The sequence below is a fragment of the Stegastes partitus genome, unplaced genomic scaffold (assembly GCF_000690725.1).
Source record: "Stegastes partitus isolate 25-593 unplaced genomic scaffold, Stegastes_partitus-1.0.2 Scaffold1126, whole genome shotgun sequence".
In the NCBI taxonomy this organism is placed as follows: domain Eukaryota; kingdom Metazoa; phylum Chordata; class Actinopteri; family Pomacentridae; genus Stegastes; species Stegastes partitus.
Window position 1 is genome coordinate 92,591 of NW_007578857.1, and position 22,465 is coordinate 115,055.

The window sequence follows — 22,465 nt, forward strand, 5'->3', positions numbered from 1 at the left end:
TGCTGGAGCCAATCAGAAAGCAGTATGGGATCACAATAGGCGGGACGGTTACAGCAAGATTAGTTGAGGTTGCTCTGTTTACTGCTGTCGCAACTGAGCTGTTCCGTCTAGCACACCCTCCCCGCTGGTGGAGCGCAAGCAAACCCGAGCAGTCGTCGTTCCGGAGGGAGGTCGAGCATTTCGACAGAACAGCCAGCCTGGAAGTCATCTGAGTTACTGGCAATGCCGACGTCATCAAGACTTTAATAACGCCAGTGCTGTTTATTATTGACCCCCTCCAATCAAAATTCACTGTCTGGTTTACCCAAGCCTGTTGTCACAGTAGAATACGACATATAATCTGACACACGAGGATACAAAAGGCCCATAAAAAGCATTAAAGCAAAATAACAGGCAGTATACAGTTTATTATTCAGTAAGCCTTTATTTATAATGAGATGGTTAGGCAAAAAAATAACCTTAAACACAACAGAATCAGGCAAGCTTCATTACTTGTGTATGAATCAGTAACACCAAGAGCAACTACATGCCACACTATGTTGCAGCAGTATGACTACTTTATTCTCTGTCTCTACATGGACATAGTATGGTCTACCTCACATTTATAGCAAGCTGGTTTATTATTACTACTATGTTTTTAATAACCAGTAGCTTCAAACAAAGCAAAAATGTACATGAGGGCAAAATCACACATTTCTTAAAAGGGAACAATATCTTACAGGTGTTACTGAGACAATTTAAATATCTGTGTCAAAAAAAGTCAATAAAAACACAATGCTATAAAAATCCCAAGCCTATCTGATTTTACAGGCCTGTAACTGATTTCTTTTTTATTTTATGACACGTCCACTTCATGCTTAGGTAAATGGTATGCACATACCACACACTCGCAAACACACACACACACACACACGCATACAGACAAGCATCATTGTTCTCTGTCTTTCTTACTGTTCCCTACCCTGCTCAGTACTCACAGAGAGCACTCTACTTAATTGCATTTCCCCCCCCTGCCCATTGATTATTTTAATGGCGCTCCATGCTACACAGTGGGCCTCCTACGCCACATCAAGGTCACACCTCCTCTCCAGGGAGGAAAATGGAAGCCATACATTCACATTGTTCCTGTCTTGAAGCCCTGTGCTCTTGCCTTGCATGATCAAATGTGGCTATGATTAAACATTGCCCTTGTCATATTACACTGGGTTCAGAATAATTGTGATTGCAATAGTGCCCTCTGACCCTGCATGCATCTCTGCCTCATAATTACAACCTCATGTCATGATTTATGGTCAGATGGCTGTTTTTTTTTTTTTAGTGGGTGTAAAAGTCCACAAGATTGCACCTGGTCTCTGTAAAATTGTTTGTGGACAGGATTATACTGTTGCGGCGTTGTGACATTTATTAAAGTGCCATTCCATTCATAATACCTGGCAGGTTGCTGTCTCCGTTCAGCCGCATTTAGGATGACATTTTCCTCTCCACCTGTTACGTATTCAGTCATTAAGCTGTCATCTTGCTTCTCAGTTCATCCTTTTTCTGCCTGCAATTATTTTTGAAAAATTTAATAGGGTTGTGCAAAAGTACTGTGATGAGCTGTGACCATGGTGACGCAGTCATTTTATTCTCTTTTGTGCAGCAATGTGTTATGTGAAACTTGGTGAGTACAATATGTCCAACATATATGACGCTGAGAATGTACATCAGGAGAGTACAGTAATTGATGATCAAACCATGTCTCCACGCATGCATTGATAAAATACACAGCAGCACATATTACATTCTATATTTCATTAAATTAAGGCTGAAATGTTTTATTGAGCGACCAGTTTAGGAAACAAGAATATAGTAGCACGAGATATTTCCTCTCACAATAATATAGTATAACTTAATGCTCAAAGCAGGTTTTTAAGGACTGTGGGATCCTTTGTCACTATCTTTTTAATCAAAGCACAAAAAATGTACAAACAGGACAGGACTTGCTGTCTGTCTTCAAAAAGACAGAAAGTGAGGTCCTATAATGAGTATCTTTTCCTTTTTAGTGTGGTGTTGTAAGTGTTTAAACATCCTGATAGTTGGATTTGTCAGTGTTTCAATGTTCCCAATATAATTTATTAGACATCACACATCTATTTTCAGTCATTTACACTTCAGTCTTTAACATTGGCAAACATTACACTGTAACAATTGGCACAATGTTTGAGTGATTGTCAGTAAGTTTTGTAAACCCTTTAGACTAAGTCCAGTCTCACTCAACTCCTCTCCTCTAGCACTCACAGTTTTTCTGTAGGCCCAAACCTTGTCTACCTTTTAGTTTCACACATGCACATTACATTACTTAAACCATCCATTACATCACTACAACAACACATCTTGCCGCCAACTTTCTTTTACTATACATATGAATGTGCATATGATTCATGGGAAATACTGAACATTACGTCTTTTTTTGTTAGTTTCATTTTTGATAGCCACACAGTGAGTCAAACCAACAACAAACAGCAAATACTCTGGACATAAAAGTCTAGAAAAACCAGTCAGCCTGGAGGATATTTCAAAAGCTAGCTTTGTTTTTGTTTTGTTTTTCTTTTTTGTACGCTAAATATGAGCAAATATGAAAGTCATCCCTGCTGGGTAAAATAAAAAGGAAAAAGAAACAAAATAAGTTGTCATAGATTGTGATCACGTCGAGAAAGTCCCCATGACCATTACTGTGTCCTTGTGATTAGACTCTTTCATTACGACTCGGTTTCCTTCGTCATCCTACTATTTCTTCTTTTGCAGCCCTGTAGAGCTAAGAGGCTTTATTCACTTTGGGCTTTTTTTAGGTGGTCTGGCTCCACGCTGACCAGCTGAGAGTCTTCAGTCACTGCCAACAAGGTCTCCATCTCTGGGCTGTCTACACTCACCAGCTCACCTTCCTCCACCTCCACGTGCAAACCCAGCCCGTTCTCCTCTCCCCCAGACTGAACCTCTGCCTCGGACACCTCCACCATCTCTGTGTTCTGCACCACCTCCTCCTCTCCTTCTCGAATCTTCTTAACGTGGAAGGTAAAGGGGGGTACGCGGTACACGGTGGTCTTGGAGCGAGCGTACACCGTGTGGTCAGGGGTGAGGGACTTCTTCACCTTCTCTTTGGAGGTCTTCATCTTCGCCCTGCGCTCCTGGGTGGGAGTCATGCGGGTCCCGAGCTTGCCAATCTTCTTCTCGAGGCTGTGTTTGGTTTTCTCCAGGTTGTCACGGGTTCTCTGTCTTGTCTTCTCCAGGTTCTCGCGGGTTCTCTGCTTGGTCTTCTCCAGGTTCTCCTTGGTCTTTAGTTTGGTCTTCTCCATTTTCTCTTTGGAGAAGGCTTTCTTTATGTTGTCTACCTGCTGTTTGGTGGTGCGTTGGAAGCGCTTTGTACGAGACTCTTCGATAATCTCCTCGATCTCCACCTCTTCATCTGAATTGAGACCGGCTGGAAATCCCTCTTGTCCCTCCTCAGGTATTTGCTCAAGGCCCTCCACTGCTTTACCTTCAACTACTGTCTCTCCTGTCTTGGTTTTGGATGCCTTTGGTGGCTTGACTTGGTCCTGAGGACACAAAAAAGGGAAAGATAAGAAAGACAGAAGACTATCAAGCTACAGCAGCAGCAGTATATTAAAGGATTACAGAGTGTGAATTGAATAACATTTTCAATTTGACATTTACTACAATATCAGCAGACGTGGTGCTCCACTGATTGTATTGCATGATTAATGTAAATTATGGCATTTCATTTAATACGTCGTGCAAATTGTCAGCCTGAGAAAGTCAAGATAATGGACGTTGGGTGAGAAATGAAAATGAAAATGTGAGCATGATACTTTGCAGAGGCATGTGTCATTTCAGTGCACAGCAGTTCAGAGTTTACAGCTGGTGCAGAGTGCCACCTAGTGGTGCCAACAATCATCATGCCAATTTTATTTATTTATTTTTTTTTTCAGGTTTTACATTTTAAGTCTAAAAGACAGAAGAGCACAAGCTGGTGTACTCACATGCACTGTATGACACAGCACTGAAATATTAACACCACAATGTGCTTTAAAGGAATCCTATACTTAAGGCAAAATTCACCAAACTGAAACAAAAGACAACTAACTGTGGTATCTAACCACAGGTATATTTCCTGCCATTGTGCAATCATTTCTGTATAAAAGCTAAAATCCACATACTGTGTTCAGTCTTTAAGGTTTAATTTTCCATCAAAATAACAATAAGCAATTCTAGCTTACACCTATGTACAGAAACATTCAGAAAAACTATCATTATCTATAAATTCTAAAAGGTTTGTTATTTAGAAAGCTGCTTTGATTTCCCTGGAAACGCTCGGTGGTTAGTACAGTTTCAGTTTATCATTAACACAGTAGTTTCACACATGGTCAAAAATATCTCTATAAGTAAACTCAGAAGTAGGCTCGTACTATCGGTTTTGCTTCCAGTCATACTGAAAGGTGGCCCTCTGTAAAACCAGATGCCTACGCTTATATTCCTGCCTACTCTTACTTCACCATTTAGGGGTAAAGGTTACAATTCCACAGTGCACATGGGACTGCAAAAAGGTTTTCCATGAGTCCACAAACGAAGGGCATGTCTTTGTAACCGCACACACACGAACAACAAACTATACTGCTGCAATGCTAACAGCTGCCAATCAATCATCACAACAGCAATCACATTTCCATGTTGTTTGGCAGGACTCTATCAGTGTGGTACCATGATATTCACACAGGGAGAAGCAGTATTATGCTAAGAATATGATCCCCCCTCAGCAGCATGTCTATGATCCCTGTGGGGATTAGTGGTCCCACCCAGCTGCACCTCACTCCCACACCTCACTGCGTCTCTGTGGATTTCAGCAGAGAACTGTGGCCATCTTCAGTGACTTTGTAGATACACTCACTGCTGTTAGATTGAAAGAAAAAAAAAAAAAGGAGACGATAGTAGTTTTATAGAAATGTTAAACTAAGTCACCATGGACTTTTTTATTTTTAAAACATAAAAACTGAGACTGATATTCTGAACTGATGTTCCTCTCTTACAATTTTAATAAGTTTATATTTTCACTATTTACACAGCATAATAAAAAATAGCGAATTACAAGAACTTATTTATTGAATTATTTTTATTACTACCAGTGTGGGAAAGCTGCAACACTAAAAATGTCGACCCTTAGATTCAGAATTCAAAAAAATATTCTTGTGATTACTTTTACAGCTCTGTATGACTTTCTTACGCCAGATTCAGAACTTAACAAGACTGTGCCTCTCAAGTTGTGGCTCCTAGACTTCAGAACTCATTTTCATTTAAATGTGAGAAACTAAATATATCTCCTCCAGACTAATTCTCAGAGTACAGGCTTAGTAATAGCAGGAGTCTGTTTATCTTCTCCGTCTTTTGAATGAATAGCTGATTGAACTATTTTCACGTTATTAACACTGTTAAAATAGTTTATTAAGCCAGCAATAATTTTTGTAATTAATCATCACTGCCATCATGTCAAACAACCAGTTTTGTTCAATGACAAGTAAACATCTTCATCATTGTGATTTAAAGTGTATTTCCCTCCCCCACCTCCTCGCTGTCACTTCAGATTAAATCATCGCTGGCTCTGCTCCTCTCTGTCCCTTTTCTCATCTCATGTAACACAACAAACAAGTACTACATCCTCTTTCGCACACATATATAGTATTTTATAATGACAATGCAAGTCAGTAAAATGTGACAACTCACTTCCATTGGGGAGTCTTGTGACATCTAGTAATCTTGAAATGAGAGGTACTTTAGACTTACAGTACTCACAGGGTGGAGCACAGGACAAATTTAAATACATAGTTAAAATTATACTTATATAACTTTAGTATATATATTAGTTAAAAGTAAAGCTTTTTTTTTTACAGATCAACAGTTTGTCACTGTTTTTGTAAAATAAGTGTTTTTCAGCAAAAGCAACAAAATTCACATAATTCATTAAGTAACTTGTGGTATTCATGGGAAAAAAAAAAAGATTTTATTCCTAATATTTGACTTCAGAAAAACACCTGTCAGATCACATAAGTGGCACATTTCCCTGGGAAGTTAAACACCGCCATACGATCCTATCATAAAATGCACATTGAATCCTTATCTGGTGCTGTGTATGGTGCGGTCCTGGCCAACCCGCTCTGTATGGGTTTATTTTGGGCTGGCCTTTCCCTCTCTCTGAATTCCATCTACCGTTCTCTGGCTACCAGCCACTGCAGCGCTCAGTCTTACCGACACCCCCAACCAAACAACACCCTCCCCTCACGCACAGCAACAGATATACACAGCGCTGTGTCGCCACAGCAACCACCTCCTCATGTTGTCTCTGGTGGGTGGTGAAGTTCAGCCGGATAAACAGCTGACATCTATACAACAATATACTGACATGACGTTCTCAGTTGTTCTGAGTGTATCACAATTAAACTAAAATAAATACTGCACCTGCTTTGTACACATGTATACTTAGGAAAGTGGGATTGAGTTATAATAATAACATTAATGGAGGATATTTTTGACTGCATGAGCACATAACTCAACTGGAACATTTTTCCATGTATTTTCCTGAAAAGTGATGAGATTTTTTTGCCAGAACTAAGTGAAGATTGAAAAATAAAGCCACATAGAATAAGCATGTGTTCTCACAGAGACTTAAAATAAATAAATAAAATTAAAATTAAAATAAAAAAACATTGTACACTGTGAATGACTGCGTAAGAAGCTGTGACCTCATATGTCCCGAGCAGAACTTGTTTGCTGCTGTGGGGGGAGTTTGACTGAGGGGCTGAATTACTAGTATTATTTGTATTTAATAAATAGAGGGACACAGTTTTTTCCATAAAGTATGAACACCTGAACAGGAAGCGTCTGTAAGCAATGGAAAACAGAGTGCTGGGAACGCTGGGAGCAGGTGAAGTCATAAATATCAGGAAAAATACAACATGGTGAAGGACAAGACTGTCTCACTAATGCTATGTAATGCTAATCAAGATCATCACTGCCCAACGTCGTGGTGTTTTTCTGGGAATCCTTTTTGACTTTAACTTTAAAATTGAAGGAAAAAAGCACAAGGAAAATGCTCAAGGATTTTTTTTTTTTTTATTAAAGGTCCCTGGTTTAACAGTTCCACATGTTGTTGATCAAATTACAGTATTATGCCGACTCTTGTACTGTGAGAGTATAGACTGACGATGATATTAAAAATTTGTTGTTTAAAATATTTTACCTTTAATACATAACTACATAACAAAAAACAATCTTGATATGAACCCTTTAATTTTCTTCCTTTTTCTTTTTTTAAATGGTGGAACATATACTTTGTGGAACATTTAACAGTGTCAAATCAACTTTTCAGTATTCTTGGGTGGGCAGACGATGTAATGGTGCTTCAGATTTAGTGATTTAGATAAAACGTTTATGTTTCATACATCATTTTGATGGACTCACAAAATAATGTCGTCATTGAGGCAACTTAATATGAGAAATTTAAACACTGTTTGTGTTTTCAAGATTTAAATATTGTGTGTTAAAATACGCAAAAGCAGGTGCAAATTTTAAAAAGTTAATCAGAGAAAATCTTGCTGCATTAATTAATTTAAAAAGCTTCAACATAAAAACAACCCAGAAGAACTGCGGAAGAAAATCTAATGTTACTAAACGTTACTTAAGTTCTAAAGTTTGTCAACTTCAAAAAAAGTTTTTATAATTACAGCAATTAACATTTAAGAACTCCTGTTAAATAACATTGAAACACTAGTTGGAGTAACTTAATTTTATGAGTAACCAACTTAAAAACTTGTATTTATGCTGCCAATCGTTAAATAACGAAAAATACTTTTGACTGTGGAAGAAAAACTAATTTCCGTCACCCAGTGTAGTTTAGTAGTTAAATATAATTTCATTAGAAGTTGGCATAACTCAGAAAGACTGAAGCCTCCTGTTGTGTTAATCTGTCTTTTAGAGCGTACTTTGCAACGTACACACAGACACCAAAATACAACCATACAAGTAAATATTGTCCTGGCTAAACTATGAGTCTACTAGACAGCATTTTAATGAATTTGGATGCACATTTTTAAAATGCTTTAGTTGTTTTTAAGACTTTCAGGGCTCATGGGAACGCTGCTTGTTGAAACATTTCACTGTTTACATTCTGAAACCCTGACTCAGCCAGCTCTGTGGAAATTGTGATAATATCAGTGGACCCTGTTTGGGTTTCCCAGCTTGATTACAAAGCTCGAGAACTAATATGTTAAGTCCATTAGCGTCCCTGTGTTACCTTCCGACCTCCTCCCACTTCACAGCAGTGGAAAAGTCTGCACTGTGCATGTGTTTGTGTGTTTACCACCAGGTGCCAGGGGAATGGTGACAGACTATGTATGCTCTATTCAACAAGTAGAAAGTTTCTTGCTGATGCTTCTTCCTCCCAAAAGTGGCATGAATCATAACTTATGGAAAAGTTGGCTAGAAAGTGCGGGAACTCTCTCTCTCTCTCTCTTTGAGCGTGTCTTTGGGTTGCTCAGACAAGCCAACAACTGTCTGAACCGAGGCAGGAGACGCAATGAAAATGTCCCAGAAGTATGAGAGGAGAAATTCAACAACCCAAAAAGGAAAAGCAAGTGAGACAGAAAAATGAAGCAGAAAAAAAGATGCAGTTGGAAGCAGCATCATTAATCACCTGGATGAGATCAGAACCCTCCTGCTTTGGGGACATGAGTACTGAATTAAATATTCAACAAGAATGCTTCACACTGCTCATATAACAACAGCAGTGCCTTTTCATCGTCTAAATATTATCAGAGGGAAAATATCCTGTCTGACTCATACAAAGGCTGGGGGATAAAGTAACCGCTGACTGTTACCATGGACAACAGAGGAATCAGTGGCTCCAATCAGCTCTATAATGAGACCACAGCTGCTTTGATTAAAGGCGCTGGCATTTATTGGTCTCCGTCGCCGTCTCTGTCTCCGTGGGCGCTGTTACAAGAGCTTCACTGATCCACCAGGTTCAATGTTCTTGCTTAATTGCTTAAATATGGCATTACTGACAACTTCACGGGTAATTTTAGTGATCCAGATACTCTGAGTGGATTTGATACAAGATCGGTCAGATACAAGTTACATGCATGCACAAAAATGTTCATACCATCTGCTCTGGATGTTTCCCCTTATAAGGTGGTTGTATGATTTTTAGTTTGTGATACGTGCAATTATAAAAATAAATCGGGTAACGATTGCATAAAAATGTTATTATTATTGTTAAAAATGGTAATGCACCAGTGTACTCTACAAACTAATCCAAGGTATGTACACGACAAAAATTCACATTTACTGATTTAGATAAACTTTGTGGCTCATGGTGGCTCATGTAATAAGCTGGTGATTGCATCAGTTTAATATTGTGTGTAATTTATACTCAAATGTCTGTATTAGTTGATCTGAAAGCTAATTCACCTAACTTTATGTAATTCAAAACATAATTTAATTCGAAGTTGTCATAGTTCAGAAAGATAGTAAATATTAAATACATATTCTGAATTGATTACAGTATTTACCTAATCTAAAAACGTTTGATTACAAACTGCAAACTGCAAACTGACATTCTGACTGCAAACACATTTATTTCTGTTTAACTTTCCTATTTGCACCTAGAATAAATATGACAGTTATTACTGATTAACAATTATAATTAAATAAACAACTTTTACAGCCAATACAGTATTAATTACTGATGTTGCCAGCTGTTAGGAAATGTTTACCTATGATGGTTTCTATGCACATCAACATAGACGATCTCGAATCACTTACATGCATGCAAATATTTAGCAGACTTGTAGACAGACACACACTATTCCTTCTGAGGCAGTGTGATGAAAGGCCTCTCCGGTGAGTCACAGGAGCAGCTGTCTGAGCCTGTCCAGTCCTTGCAGCTGTGCACTTAGCTTTCACAATGAGTGATATCACTGACCCATGTGGCCCTCCAGGACAGGAGAAGGCCAAACGAGAGATTGACATGTAGCAGAACTGGAGGTTTGCGTGTTAGAGCCCAGCGTAGGCCGGAATTGCGACGCTTTGATCCCTAAAGAGTGCTCTGAGGCTAAAATAAGAACGCTAATGTGCTCTGGTCATTAATATTGATGCCTCCCACACTCTGCTAAATAAGGCTCAAACAATTCACAGAGGACTAGCCAGCCACCTACTACCTCAGGCATTCTGGGGTGACTCTTATGGCTGAGGGCACAATGCAAATTCTGTTTCCTGAAGCTCTCCTACTCCTCTTAGAACAACCCACTCCAATCGCACCATGCATAAGTGTCCTGTGAGTTATGGAAATATTAACAAGCGGTTCCACTCTGTCTATAGACAGATTCATTCAAATAGAGGGCTTCTGTATACCACATAGCCAACACAGCGATGTCATGTTACAGTTCACGCCACAGGAAGGGAGTTCCTTGGTTTTTCTGTCACAGTAATTTGTGATTTCACACACATGGGGAAGCCCTTTTCCACAGCTCAGCCTTCCCACATCCATGATTCCAAAACCGCTGGAGTCCCAGCAGGGTTAGTCCCATGCAAAGATGGAAAATTTACTTTTCCATTTACGCCTTGGTGTGAACTGGCAGCTACAGTGCTGGAATATGTTATATAACTAGCTCTTCCTCTCCAAAGGTTCCATCCATGAGTGCAATAAGTGCAGATTCAGACAAATTCACCAATTCTCAGTTCATATTTTCCATTCATGTATGTGAAAGCTTGAAACCAGCTTAGGCACAAGCATGAATTTGAACATCCTACTACAAACATTTACATATTGAGCATCATTTGAACTATTTTAATCTTTTTCTGAGATAAAACGGTATGTTGTGATAAGGACTGTATTCATAGTATTCTCCTCTGTACTGTACTGTGTGTTATGCAATGTGTAGATCAAATGAAGGCACACTGTCCACATGAATACACTAATGAGGACAACTTCAGGAAACTGTACCACTGAACTACATAAGGCCAAATAATGATTAACGAACAGTAACTCCTGCCAAGTGCAGGAAGGAAAACATCCAGTCACTCACACTCACTCTTACTTTGTTCTGAAGGGAGTGCCTGAAGAGAGCAACGGGGTCATTATAGTTAGAGGAACTGACATCAAGACACTAACATGTGTCAACCACTGAGCTGAACCACTGTCTTTGTATTGATGATAGTCATAAAATTCCTTGACCAGCAATGCAATCCAAAGTTACTGCAAATGTGCTTGGCACCCCACAAACTAAATAGTGTGTATGTATGAGCAGCAATAACCTTCTATGGCTGAAATTTTAAAAAAGCCTTAAAAGCAGAAATCACTGCTGAAGTAAGTACTGACTCAAGCATAGAAATGTTATAATGTAGTCAAACCTTTCATCTTAAAGTTCACCTTTGACACTGATAACATAGTTTAGCTACTATTTCTCTTATTTATAGATTAATCATCCAAAACATTCATGTGCATGCAAAATCTAATGCCAAGGGTACCCAAAACCCACCGTGTCCTGGCACGCTCACACTAACAGCCTATAATTCACATACCAATGACAAGAACAGCAAGCCGTCAGAGCAGGAGTGAAATATACCGGCGGGTAACCTGACTGTTGCACTTCAGACTGAGGGTTTGCACAGACTAGACTTCACACGCAACGTGTTAAGTTACAGGAATAACAGTTACGTATATTAATAGTGAATGCATCGATGTGGCTTTAACTGTAGCTTATGGTGCAGTGAAAAAATTCTCTAAAATGTGTCTAATGTGCAGGTAGTTTCAGTATTACTTACAGAAGTTTTGAGATATTCACTTCTCGTATTGATGTTCAGCGTGTCTGATGAGAAACAAGGTTCACACTCTGTGCTGTGAACGCCTCTCACAGGAAAACCTTTTAATTTACGCATCCCATGCAATGTTCAGTAGTTGCCAACCTCTGAGAATACAATCATGCACATTTATGTTTAAAAGAAAGCCACTTATACAGTATATAATGCAAATTAATCAATCAATTGGTGCTGCTAATTGCTAAATTCAGACCCACTCAATGAAACAGGACACTACACCATTCCATTGCATTGCTACTGGTGTATTTATAATCACAGACAGCATAACAGTTTCCTTTAATACACCAACTCAGATCATTTGGCCAACTTTTTATTTTGGCTATGGCCTCGTAGATGAAGGGTGTGCCTACAAATCTTGGAATAAACAGCATGCAGAGTATCAGCAACTTCCACCAGGTTGTGATGTACTATGAGGACACATTTCTGTTAGCCGGCCAAGAACCTGGATGACAACTACAACTGTTCAAACTGAGGGGCGACCTGATCGGTGTCCCAGCTGGTGAGTCCTGTCCGCTGCTGTGGGATGGGGATGCTTGGTGAGATGGGAGGGCAGCTGCAGCCTTAGATCAGGACAGATAAAATCTAGTTATTTTAAAGGAGGCAGCTCAGAACGTCCTCTTGTGGACTGAGAAAACCCGGCTCATAGTGAGAGAGCTGGACGGTAACGTGTTGTACACGTGCGGATGGGTTTATGTCGGCATACTAGGCGGTAACATATGCTCATGGTGATTGACTTAGAGGTATTTTAGAATCGCAACGCAATGTGCAACATAAACTAATAATAACCTGATGTCTCTAAACAACTCAACCCACATTGATTGTATTTCCTCTAAACAACATCATCATGCACCTAGTGAAAATGCCCTACACCATATAAATCACATGTGGTCCAAAGGTGCTGCAGGAAGCATCGCTCATAGCTGGCTTATCACATTATAACATTAAAGAACCAACAAACATCTATATTATGGAGATCTAATAATAATTGATCATAATTATGCACAGACATGTGCAGTGTTTTCACGTGTTTCAGTAGCAAGTGTCCTCTTTCTGCAGTACAAACTGTATATCCTACTGAGAGGAGCACAGGAAAAGATACAGTAACACTATCAGCAAATCCACTTCCAACATCTTGTATTCACACACCACAGCACCACAGAGTGTTGTACACTTGATCTGAAAAAGCAGCGCAGAGAGGATATGTGCTGGATATGATTTGTAAAAATGACACTTGTCCAGTTATGCCACACAACTGTCAGTTCTTAGTGAGTCTTAATTCAACAAAATGCTTGTTCCTCTAAACATAAACTTACAACTTTCTATGAACCAGTCGGTGTGAAAATTCATCATCCATTTATTTTTTCCCATCCTTGCTTTCCTAAAGCAAACAGCAAAACAAGGTAGAGGATGCTAGTCGGTTCACACGTGATATCAAGATAAGGGTTTATAAAGCGCAGACAATGGTTTAGAGCTAAACTATGAAAGAATTACAGACAAACTGGAAAAGGTCTGTTTTTCTTTTGGGTTGAACTCATTTGTTCCTTGTCATGAATGAAGTGTGTGTGTGTGTGTGTGTGTGTGTGTAGGTGTGTGTGTGTGAGTGTCTACGTATGTGAGAGAGACAAAGATCAGAGCAGCTCAACATCCACACTTGGCCAAATGAGCCAAAAGAAACAGTCCATTGTGTTGCCGGTCGCTGCTAAAACAAATGAAACGAGAGCAAAAGACAAGCATGGGAAATAATATTTTGACTTTAAAGGACTGGTTTTACAATTTGGAAAATACACTTCAGAGAGTTATGTGAAAAGATCAATACCTGTCTCACATTTGTACGGAAAAAGTGAAACCACTGGCTTAGTGTGAAACTATAAGTTACTGGACTGTTTCTTGGCCAGGCAGTCCCCTCCTGGAGATGTGAATTTGCGAGGCAACCAGTGGAAACTCCAGAAAATTGTTGCACCAAGTCAATAAATAGTCTAACTTGTGCCATTGTTACACAAAATATTTCTGTGTTAATTAAACATAGGAGCATAAGGGATTGACTTGTGTGCTTGGGAGAGAGCCAATAAGTTGCTGGCTGTAGTTTTGACATAAGAGTGAATAAAAGCACAAACTATTCCTTTAATAAAGTTTAAAAGACTCTCTTGAGTAAATGCAGGACAGCTGTCTTCAAAGTGTAACATTCTCTGACCCCTGAAATAATTGTTCCTGTAAACTAAAAGTTCATTATTGATTATCCTTTCTTCCATAAATGTCATAATCTTTCAAGTAGCCGACTCAGCCTCATAGAGCATGTTTTACATACAGTGGCTCACGCAGGGCTTAGCTCAGAAGTCGCTCGACACGGTAGATGACATGCAAAAGTGAAATGTGGAGCCTGCCAGACATCTTTCCACCCACCAAGGAAAGAAGGGGACAGCGGGACAGAAGGACAGAGAGGAGAGACGGGAAGAGAACAGCATAGCCTACAAGTGCTGAGGCGAATGCTGAATGAGCCACGCACTTAGTTCTGGATTGGATGTCTGAGTAGGAGTAAAATGGGATAAGTAGATAGTGATAAGGGAGAGAATCTGAGATGAAGGGAGGAGAAGAAGTGGGCATGCTGGCAGGAGGGGCAGAGAGATGCCAGCTGGATGAATCACAACGCTAACTTGGTGCTGCTGGTTCAGTGTTTTTCTGCTCACTCTTGTCTGCAAGGGTCTGCTCAGTTCTTCATAAGCACCCGTTCTCTAATGAAGCCGTGTGTGTGGAAACAATGATTGAATGGGATGAAGAAGCCGAACGTTGATCGTTTTGTCTGGGCTAAGTGGAACTGAGTTATTACTAAGTCTGGCCAGGGTTAACTGTTATTAAAGAAACGTGTGCTGGGGCTGCTGGGGAGGCTTGTTGGCTGCGACTTGAGCTCTGAAAGGTCTCTGAGGCTAGTGTGGAATAGGTAGTCTGTAACTGAGACATCTTACATCTCCCTGATAGTTGACCACACGGCTATCGCCGTCCTTGAGCTGCAGCCAAACACACCCCGATTCCAGACACACAGCCGTCTCACACTCCGACGAACACACACTATCATATTGCATAAACCAGATTAATCCACTTAATTAAACAGATAATGCGCATTGCAAAACACATACATGTGACCCCAAGAACTCATTGGCTGAGACATGATAGTGAAATAAATAAGTAAATAAATATGTCTATCTATCTATCTATCTATCTATCTATCTATCTATCTATACACCACTGTAAAAAGACTGTAAAAAATGGTGACAATCTGGCAGCAAGGGTGCCAGAAACAAGGACGTTAAGAAACAGTGTAAGACTGTAATGTTCAAAAACTGTGAAAACTGCCAAAATAATGACAGACATCTGTGAAATAATAACAATTTTAGCTGATTTAAACACAGCAAAATTGTGTCATTTCATGGCCACACATAGTAAAAGAATAAATTATGATTTGTAAAAAATACAGATTTTTCATTGTGGAGATTATATTCGGTTTTGGCCTGTTTTTGTTTGTTTGTTTGTTTGTTTGTTTGTTTGTTTGTTTTGTCTTTTCTTTCACAGACAAAATGCAAATTCAAACTTTTTTCTGTAATTTTATATTATTTGTAATTTAGCAAAACAGCTAAAATCCATCATTTACTATTTTTCAGTATGTATATACATAAATCTACAGGGTGATACATTTAAACATAAATGTAGAAGGAAGGTGTTACTCTACATAGAATACATATTTAAGTCATGTCTGTAATGCTTTTTAATTAATAAAGGCACTTCTCACAGTAGGCAGAGCACTGATTTTCAAGAATGATTGGTCTCCAATGAATTATCTTAAATTCCAAAGAGCTGGTGTACTTTTGGTATGCACCTGCACCATCTGCCTGCAGGAATCGGAGACCCTCAGAGGGCTTTGACTAATCCTGAGTGCTCGGTTGTCATTTGAAATATTCGTGAAGACAGAACTGTAAAACTGCGGTCACACAGCAGGACCTGCTTTTCATACAAGTCTCCTCCTGTTGCCTGGGCAGGCTGTGTGGAACAAGGTGGAGGACTGAGTTCAATGAGTGCTGGAGCCTTTGAATCAGGCAGCAGCAGCTTTAGTTAGCTGGAAGGTAAGACAGTTACTGCACGGTGAGTGGGCTGTTTAAGGTTGAGCAGATACATTTTCCTTCTACCACACAGTTAAAAAAAAATAAAATAAAATCTGTTAATACTCAATGAAAATTTGGTGGCAAGAAAGCCTGAAAAATATGTTAAAAACTGTGACATTCTGTAACATTCAAAAACTGTAAAACATGGGAAAACAGTTTAAAAGATTATCTATCATTTTCCAATCCTTAATATACTTTTTTTTTTTGTTCAAATAATGAATGAAAATTGCTAAAACATTCTCTCTCTTTTTTTTTTTAGCAGCTGAGAGCGAAGAAGGCTCTACTTCTGTTTTCACTAACAGAGGTTAAATTAGCCAAACAGTCAATTGCCTGCTGCACGACACTAATGGGAAATGAGGAAATAAATTTAGACTAATTTTGAATGATTATGTTTGCTTCTCTTGAAACCTTAAAGGACGGCGATATCACACACAGTCCAGTCACTGAGGAAACATGCAGGGAGGGTGTGAAAGCAGAAGCTCCACTGAATCACTGGTCATTTGTGCTCTACAGAGCTCTGATGACAGGCCGGTTGTTCCTCATGCAGGGGGGAAAACGAAAACCCAGCGCCGCTACAAGGACACTCACAGTCAGGGGGCTGTTATTCTAAAACGCTGTCCTCAGTTCTCCAAAAAGATTACACCCAACACCACCTATCAGGAACAGTTGTCTTCAGCATGCATGTCAAACTGTAAACTAACACAACTGAAGTGCAACCTCTAACGTATGCTGCTAATTCTTTGCTCAGGTGTGACAACGGTGAGGTTTTTCAAGTCACGGGAAAGTACAGAAACACCATTGATACAAATCTAATTACAATGAGATATGTTAAAATATTGCAATGCATATGTGATATGAAGTGGTGGAATGTGCCTTAAACTAAGTTGAATAACATTATTTTACTCTGGTATTTCCAGTTTATGAAACTTGACTGCAGCATGGTCTTTGCAAATTCAGAATAAAACAAAATCTAATATGAATAATGATCCACCTACCCAAAGCAGTTTAAAATGTGAATGCTTACAAATGGATGCATCATAATATAATATACCACTCCTACTAATATTGTTTATATATTTTATACATTGTGCTTTTACTTTCCTCGTGACATTGTATTTATACACTGTGGTTTGGCCTCTGTTTCTGAAGTAAAAGATCAGACTTCTTCGTCCACCACAGCTGACACATGATGTACATGTGACAAACATGTCTTCATCGCCACACCCTGCTGTTACCATGCTACCATCAATACAGGTTTAATTATAAAACACCCTGTCACAATCTTTCCGGCCTCGAAATCTTAAAGTATGTGGCTATTCTCAGAGCCCACAGACAGAGTGACATAAGAGAAAAACACGACACCTACAGTTAACGCCAGTATCGCCTTAACAAAGGTCCTGTGCAGCAAAAATGTTTCACTTATCTTACTCAAATTCCCGTTTTACTGACACTAACAATGTAGATGAAAGCTAATATCGGCGAGGAATGGCCACACACACACACACACATACACACACACGACGGTAGCTTACATCAATTCCACAGACGTTTGCATTAACCTCCACATGCCTTACCGTAACCCTTATCTCATCCTTACCCTCGTTCTAATTCTAAACTCATCCCCCTCTAACACATTAACGCACAAAGAGATGGTGGAAAGTGGTGAAACCTGACTGGGAGCCAGTGTTGATTTGCACTGCTGCCAATATCTGACCAGCCCGTCTGTCAGTCAATTAAACTGGACACGGTGCAGCCATCCGCCGGCAATAAATAGACCATGGGAGCCCAAAAAAAGCTACTGCAACGTGGAAACTGCGGCTCCTACAACTGCTGGGGAAACATGACAGTGAGCAGGTTTAGGGAGTGATAAGGACATTACAGCTGAGGCAGCGCGAACAGGAAATCATTCAGAGGCATTTATACAGTGTCGGCTGAAACACAATCAAAACCAGACACATTCAAATCACAAGCTTTGTAAAACTGCCAGTTCTCGTAAGCTCCTTTTGGGGACGTTATTCGTAACACAGACAATTGCACGGTCGGATAGACTTGCAGTAGATCATGCAAACATGTCGCAAACAGCAGGAGGCACCTGCTTTGCCGAGTAATTTATTAAGGTCTAGTGTCTATGATTGGATTTCTGCTAGATGCCAATAGTGTAACCTGCTCCTACAGTGGACATCCCAGGAGGGTGATGTGAAAAGTTTGTGCCTGCCAGTACAGATCCTGAAGTGAGCGCCACTCACGAGAGGCATTTCACCCTCAGATTCACTTTTGCTAATGTTTTTAAGAGGAAGGATTTGTTAGGTTTATGTCTAGAATATCTTGAGCTTAACATTTGAATTAGGCAGGTAGTTTTGTAATGTTGATCTTATATCTCTACTAGACTGTTAGGGAATGTCGTTTTATAGACTTCTGCAATGTGTTTTAATAGACTTGTTTTTGTACGTTTTACTCAAATTTTTGTTCCGTTGTTTTCTAATGTAATGCATCCTGCACTGCACTGTAATGACAATAAAGCTTCTAATTCGAATAAAACTCGGAAAGCATTTTGGGTAATTGTCTGCAGTTATACTTAAAAATAACTGTAACTTGACTTTATGAAAAACTCTCTTTTCCAGCTGGCTGAGGTTTTGCTGTAATGTGCAGAAACTGACCAATACTGTTTTCTTGAGCTGTCACTTGATTTGCGTTCGAATGACAAACTCCAGCTGGCACGAGACCCTTTTACCTACAACCACAGCTGCATGTCCTGCTAAAAAAAAAAAGAGCTGCACACTGAAGTAGTTGCTGCAGTTAGACTGACTCACACTTTCACGTGTGAACTGATATGTGCTTCTTCTTTTGTTTTTCTGCCTCGTTTCATTATCATATTTTCTCGCAGTTTCTCGAGAGGAAAAACTACAAGGAAAAAAAACAGGCAGGTGCTCACACTTCTTGTGCAATTTTGAATGAATGTTAATTGTGTCTCACTTCTGGAAGAACTTCATAATAAAACCTACATCTTCATCTTACACGACAGCAGCCTGCCAACTATCTCTCCCCTGAGCTCTCCGAGGTGGGGCGTTGGTTCTGTCTCAAGTAGCTCCTCATTCCAGTGTTTATAGGCCTTATATTTTTATTTACACCCTCTCGTCTTTATATAGTTTCGTTGGGTAATCATAAAGTCCCGTGGAGTGGGAGAGGTCGCCCCTTGCCTTCATTTTTCCATGGAAGCCACCGTTTTTCCCCTTCACCGGCTGAGAACAGGAATCCACCTCTCGTTGCATACAAACTGTACAGCAGCTTCTGAATAGTGGAGTGCAGTGTTGGCTACTTGGTAAATATTACAGCCTCTTTTAAATTTAGGAAAAAGTGATTCAGACATTTATGTCATGGAAACCGTGGAGCCGAAGCTCTGGCCCTCATCCTGCATCCTGAAAAACTATCACTCCCCCCTTTTCATTTTCACTTACAAAGGTCAAGTCATGCTGCGGTGTGACTCTCGCCGTCTTTGCTGCGATGATGTCAGGAGGTTGCTCTGACAGGTTTTCGAGTGAATGTCACACTTTCACACAACTTTCCTTTATGATGTGAGGAATGCAACACACCCCTTTCACACACACGCTGAGTGCACCCACATCTACAACGTTATTCATGTTATTATGATCGCCAAATTCTCAAACCAAGCTCTATTACTAAATGAAAAATCAGAACCCAACACTCCCTCCCCTCACTTCACCTGGTAGATGAGGACTTTGAAGTTGCGTCTCTTGAGCAGCTCGTTCTCGTTGCTCTCCAGCTTCTTGATCTGGCCCGCCTGCTTCTCCAGGTTGCAGCGCACCGTCTTGACGTTGACGCTGACCTTGCGCACCTTCTCCAGCATTTTGTTGACGGTGTTGGCCGTGCCGACGTGGTTCTTGGACAGCTTAGCCAGCTCCCCTTGGATGGTTGACACTGACTTCTCCATGGCCTCCTGCCGGGCCTCGAGCCCGTTCTGGGTCTGCTGGATCTTGTCCACCACCCCGATGATCTTGTCCAGCAGAGACAGGACCATGACGCCGTTCATCTGAGCCTCGCTCTTGTCTCCGGAGCCGGTGGCCAGCACCAGGTCCACCTCCTCTGCGGGGTCGTCGTCATCCACCGCCGGCTCAGTGGCAGCACCCACCAGAGCGACCTCATCATCATCGTAAGACACTTCTGCAAGGGCTGCATGCTCCTTCTTGACACCTGTATCCGCCATAGCTGTCAACTCTGAATACAAACACTCACTACAGTTAAAAATACACTACTGGAAAACTATCTACAGGAGCAGCGCTGCACAAAGCTCAGTCCCTAATACGTTCTCCTTCCTTTAAAACAACTTTCTTGATCACTTTGTTTGCCTCTTTCTCGTCAGCTTTTAATTTCTCTTCACCCTCGGTCTCTCACACTCAGCCCTCTCTGTCTCTCTCTGCTCTGGGATGCCAGCCAGCCAAGGGGAGTTGGGCCTCTCACAGCTGAAGCATGTGTGCCCTGACTCAAATGCCTCTGCTCCCTGTGAAACCACCCAGTCAGACTTTTCCCTTCTTACACCAGGCCTCCACCCACGGCTCCCCCTGCTGCCGGGGCTCCACCCCACCGTGTCCCCAAGTACAGGGCAGAATATCTGCAGGCTCCACCTCTAATGGGGACATGACACTCCTCTCCAACAGGGAAAGGTGAGGGCCACTAGAGGCAAGAACACAAAAAAGCACATCAGTTCAAACCAGTCTCTTAAATCATAGCCACTCTGCTGTCAATCTAAAGAAAGAAAGACAAACATAAAAGGTAAATCAACACTTTAACATTTTCTCCTGCCTGTAAATTACAACATTTTCTTGTTTTAAAAATGTATAAAATGTAATTGCAAAACTATACCAAAAATAACAATGTGTCTTTAATATCTATAATCCAGGATTAAGTCCTACCAGCTCTGCTTAACATTCAAAAATGCTGATGGCACTACATACCTGAAGCAATAAAAGATGAGGAAAGTCACATTTTTATAGACTGGAAACATTTATTCAAAGGCTGCAATGTATGATAAATTGTCGTCTATTAAATGTATTATAGGAACCAAAGACAAATAATTTACTCACTGTATTAAAAAATAAAAAAGAGAGCGAGCGAGAGAAAAAAACGGTCAAAAAAGGTCAAAAAAGCTCAAAACTATCAATATTGTTCTTAGCTGCCTAAATCAAGTCATGGCGATAGCGGTGTTTTGCGAACCATTGTGTGAACATTCAGTTCATTCTGCCAGTTTCTACAATAACCTGCTGTTACTGATCAATCTTGTTTTGGCGCCAAAAAGCATAAAATGTTATGTTTTTAACAGTATTTTGGAAAAACAGTACATAACTATTAGAATTTGGTCATATTTTACAGTAAAATATTACAGTATATAGTTCTCATCACTGTCATATGTTGTGTTGACTTGTGAAAATATTTGCTTCCAAACTAAAAAGCAGTTAATATCACCTAACTCCTCTGTTTGACTCAGGAAATCCAAAGCAAACTTGATAATGCAAATTCTTGAAAAACGTGGTCATGCTATTCAAACATTGGGACTGTTTCACAAAAATAAATGACATTTTATGTAATTTAGCAAGTTTAGGGGGTAAAAACATTTAATTGAGCAGGAAGAACATTAAGTTACCACACTAATTAAATTTTTTTAAAATACAAAATGTGTCAATGATTTCATTGCATTGTCCTCAGTCTATTTTGAAAGTACACACCAGGAAAAACAAACAAACAAACAAACAAACAAACAAAAAACGTTATCTGGTCTGCATCAAGGTTGACTTGACTAACAGAGCAGTTCCTCGCTGGGACCACTAGAGGGCAGTAAAAAAACTCATGATTTCTGTTTAGCAGCATCTTCTCTGGTCAACAGAATGGTATTTACAGGCTACTGATTTAAATGTATGGACATATTTTTGTAGTTTATTTATTTTAGACTTCATATACACATATTTTTAACTTAGTTTATGATTCTCTTTCTGGTCAGTCATGGACCTGCTGGGTGAACACCTTGAGCAAGCAGATTAATTTAGACTGGACTTCCCAAACAGGTCGTTAACACATTTATTACATTTATTATAGTATTATTTTATCCATCTTCCCTTACTTCCTTGACTATCACAGTGTTCTGCGGGGCCTCGGACCACTTAGACAAGCTGTGAAGGTCTCGTGGGGTCATGAGCGAACGCTGAGCTCAAACTGCTACCTTAAAGTTTGTCCACCAACAGATAGTCTCGCTTTGTCCGAAGACCTTTTCTGGACAAGAAGCCGTTTGCTAGCAAACTATGCTAATGTAGCTTTGAGTTTAACCGCCCTCTGGTGGCCACAATGAGTAACTACAACTACATTCACTGACGTCAAGACAGACTCAAGAATACTGAGGTGCTTCC

At 40.0% G+C, this 22,465-nt stretch overlaps 1 protein-coding gene across 1 annotated transcript; it reads right to left on the bottom strand.

Annotated features, from left to right (window-relative positions):
* Window positions 1-404: 404 nt before the first annotated feature.
* On the bottom strand, window positions 405-20,583 carry cavin1a (caveolae associated protein 1a). The gene is made up of 2 exons (XM_008296407.1): window positions 19,774-20,583; window positions 405-3,572 (listed from the first exon to the last, which is right to left on the bottom strand). Exons 1-2 carry the CDS (start codon window positions 20,272-20,274, stop codon window positions 2,805-2,807), a joined length of 1,269 nt encoding a protein of 422 aa, XP_008294629.1. The 5' UTR covers window positions 20,275-20,583; the 3' UTR covers window positions 405-2,804.
* Window positions 20,584-22,465: the final 1,882 nt, after the last annotated feature.

Bases quoted from the DNA above. Each gene is read 5' to 3' on its own strand.
- cavin1a (XM_008296407.1), bottom strand. From the start codon at position 20,274: ATGGCGGATACAGGTGTCAAGAAGGAGCATGCAGCCCTTGCAGAAGTG. The intron at 3,573-19,773 runs GTGAAGTGAGGG...TTGTGTCCTCAG, and splicing joins TCAAAGTCCTCATCTACCAG to GACCAAGTCAAGCCACCAAA.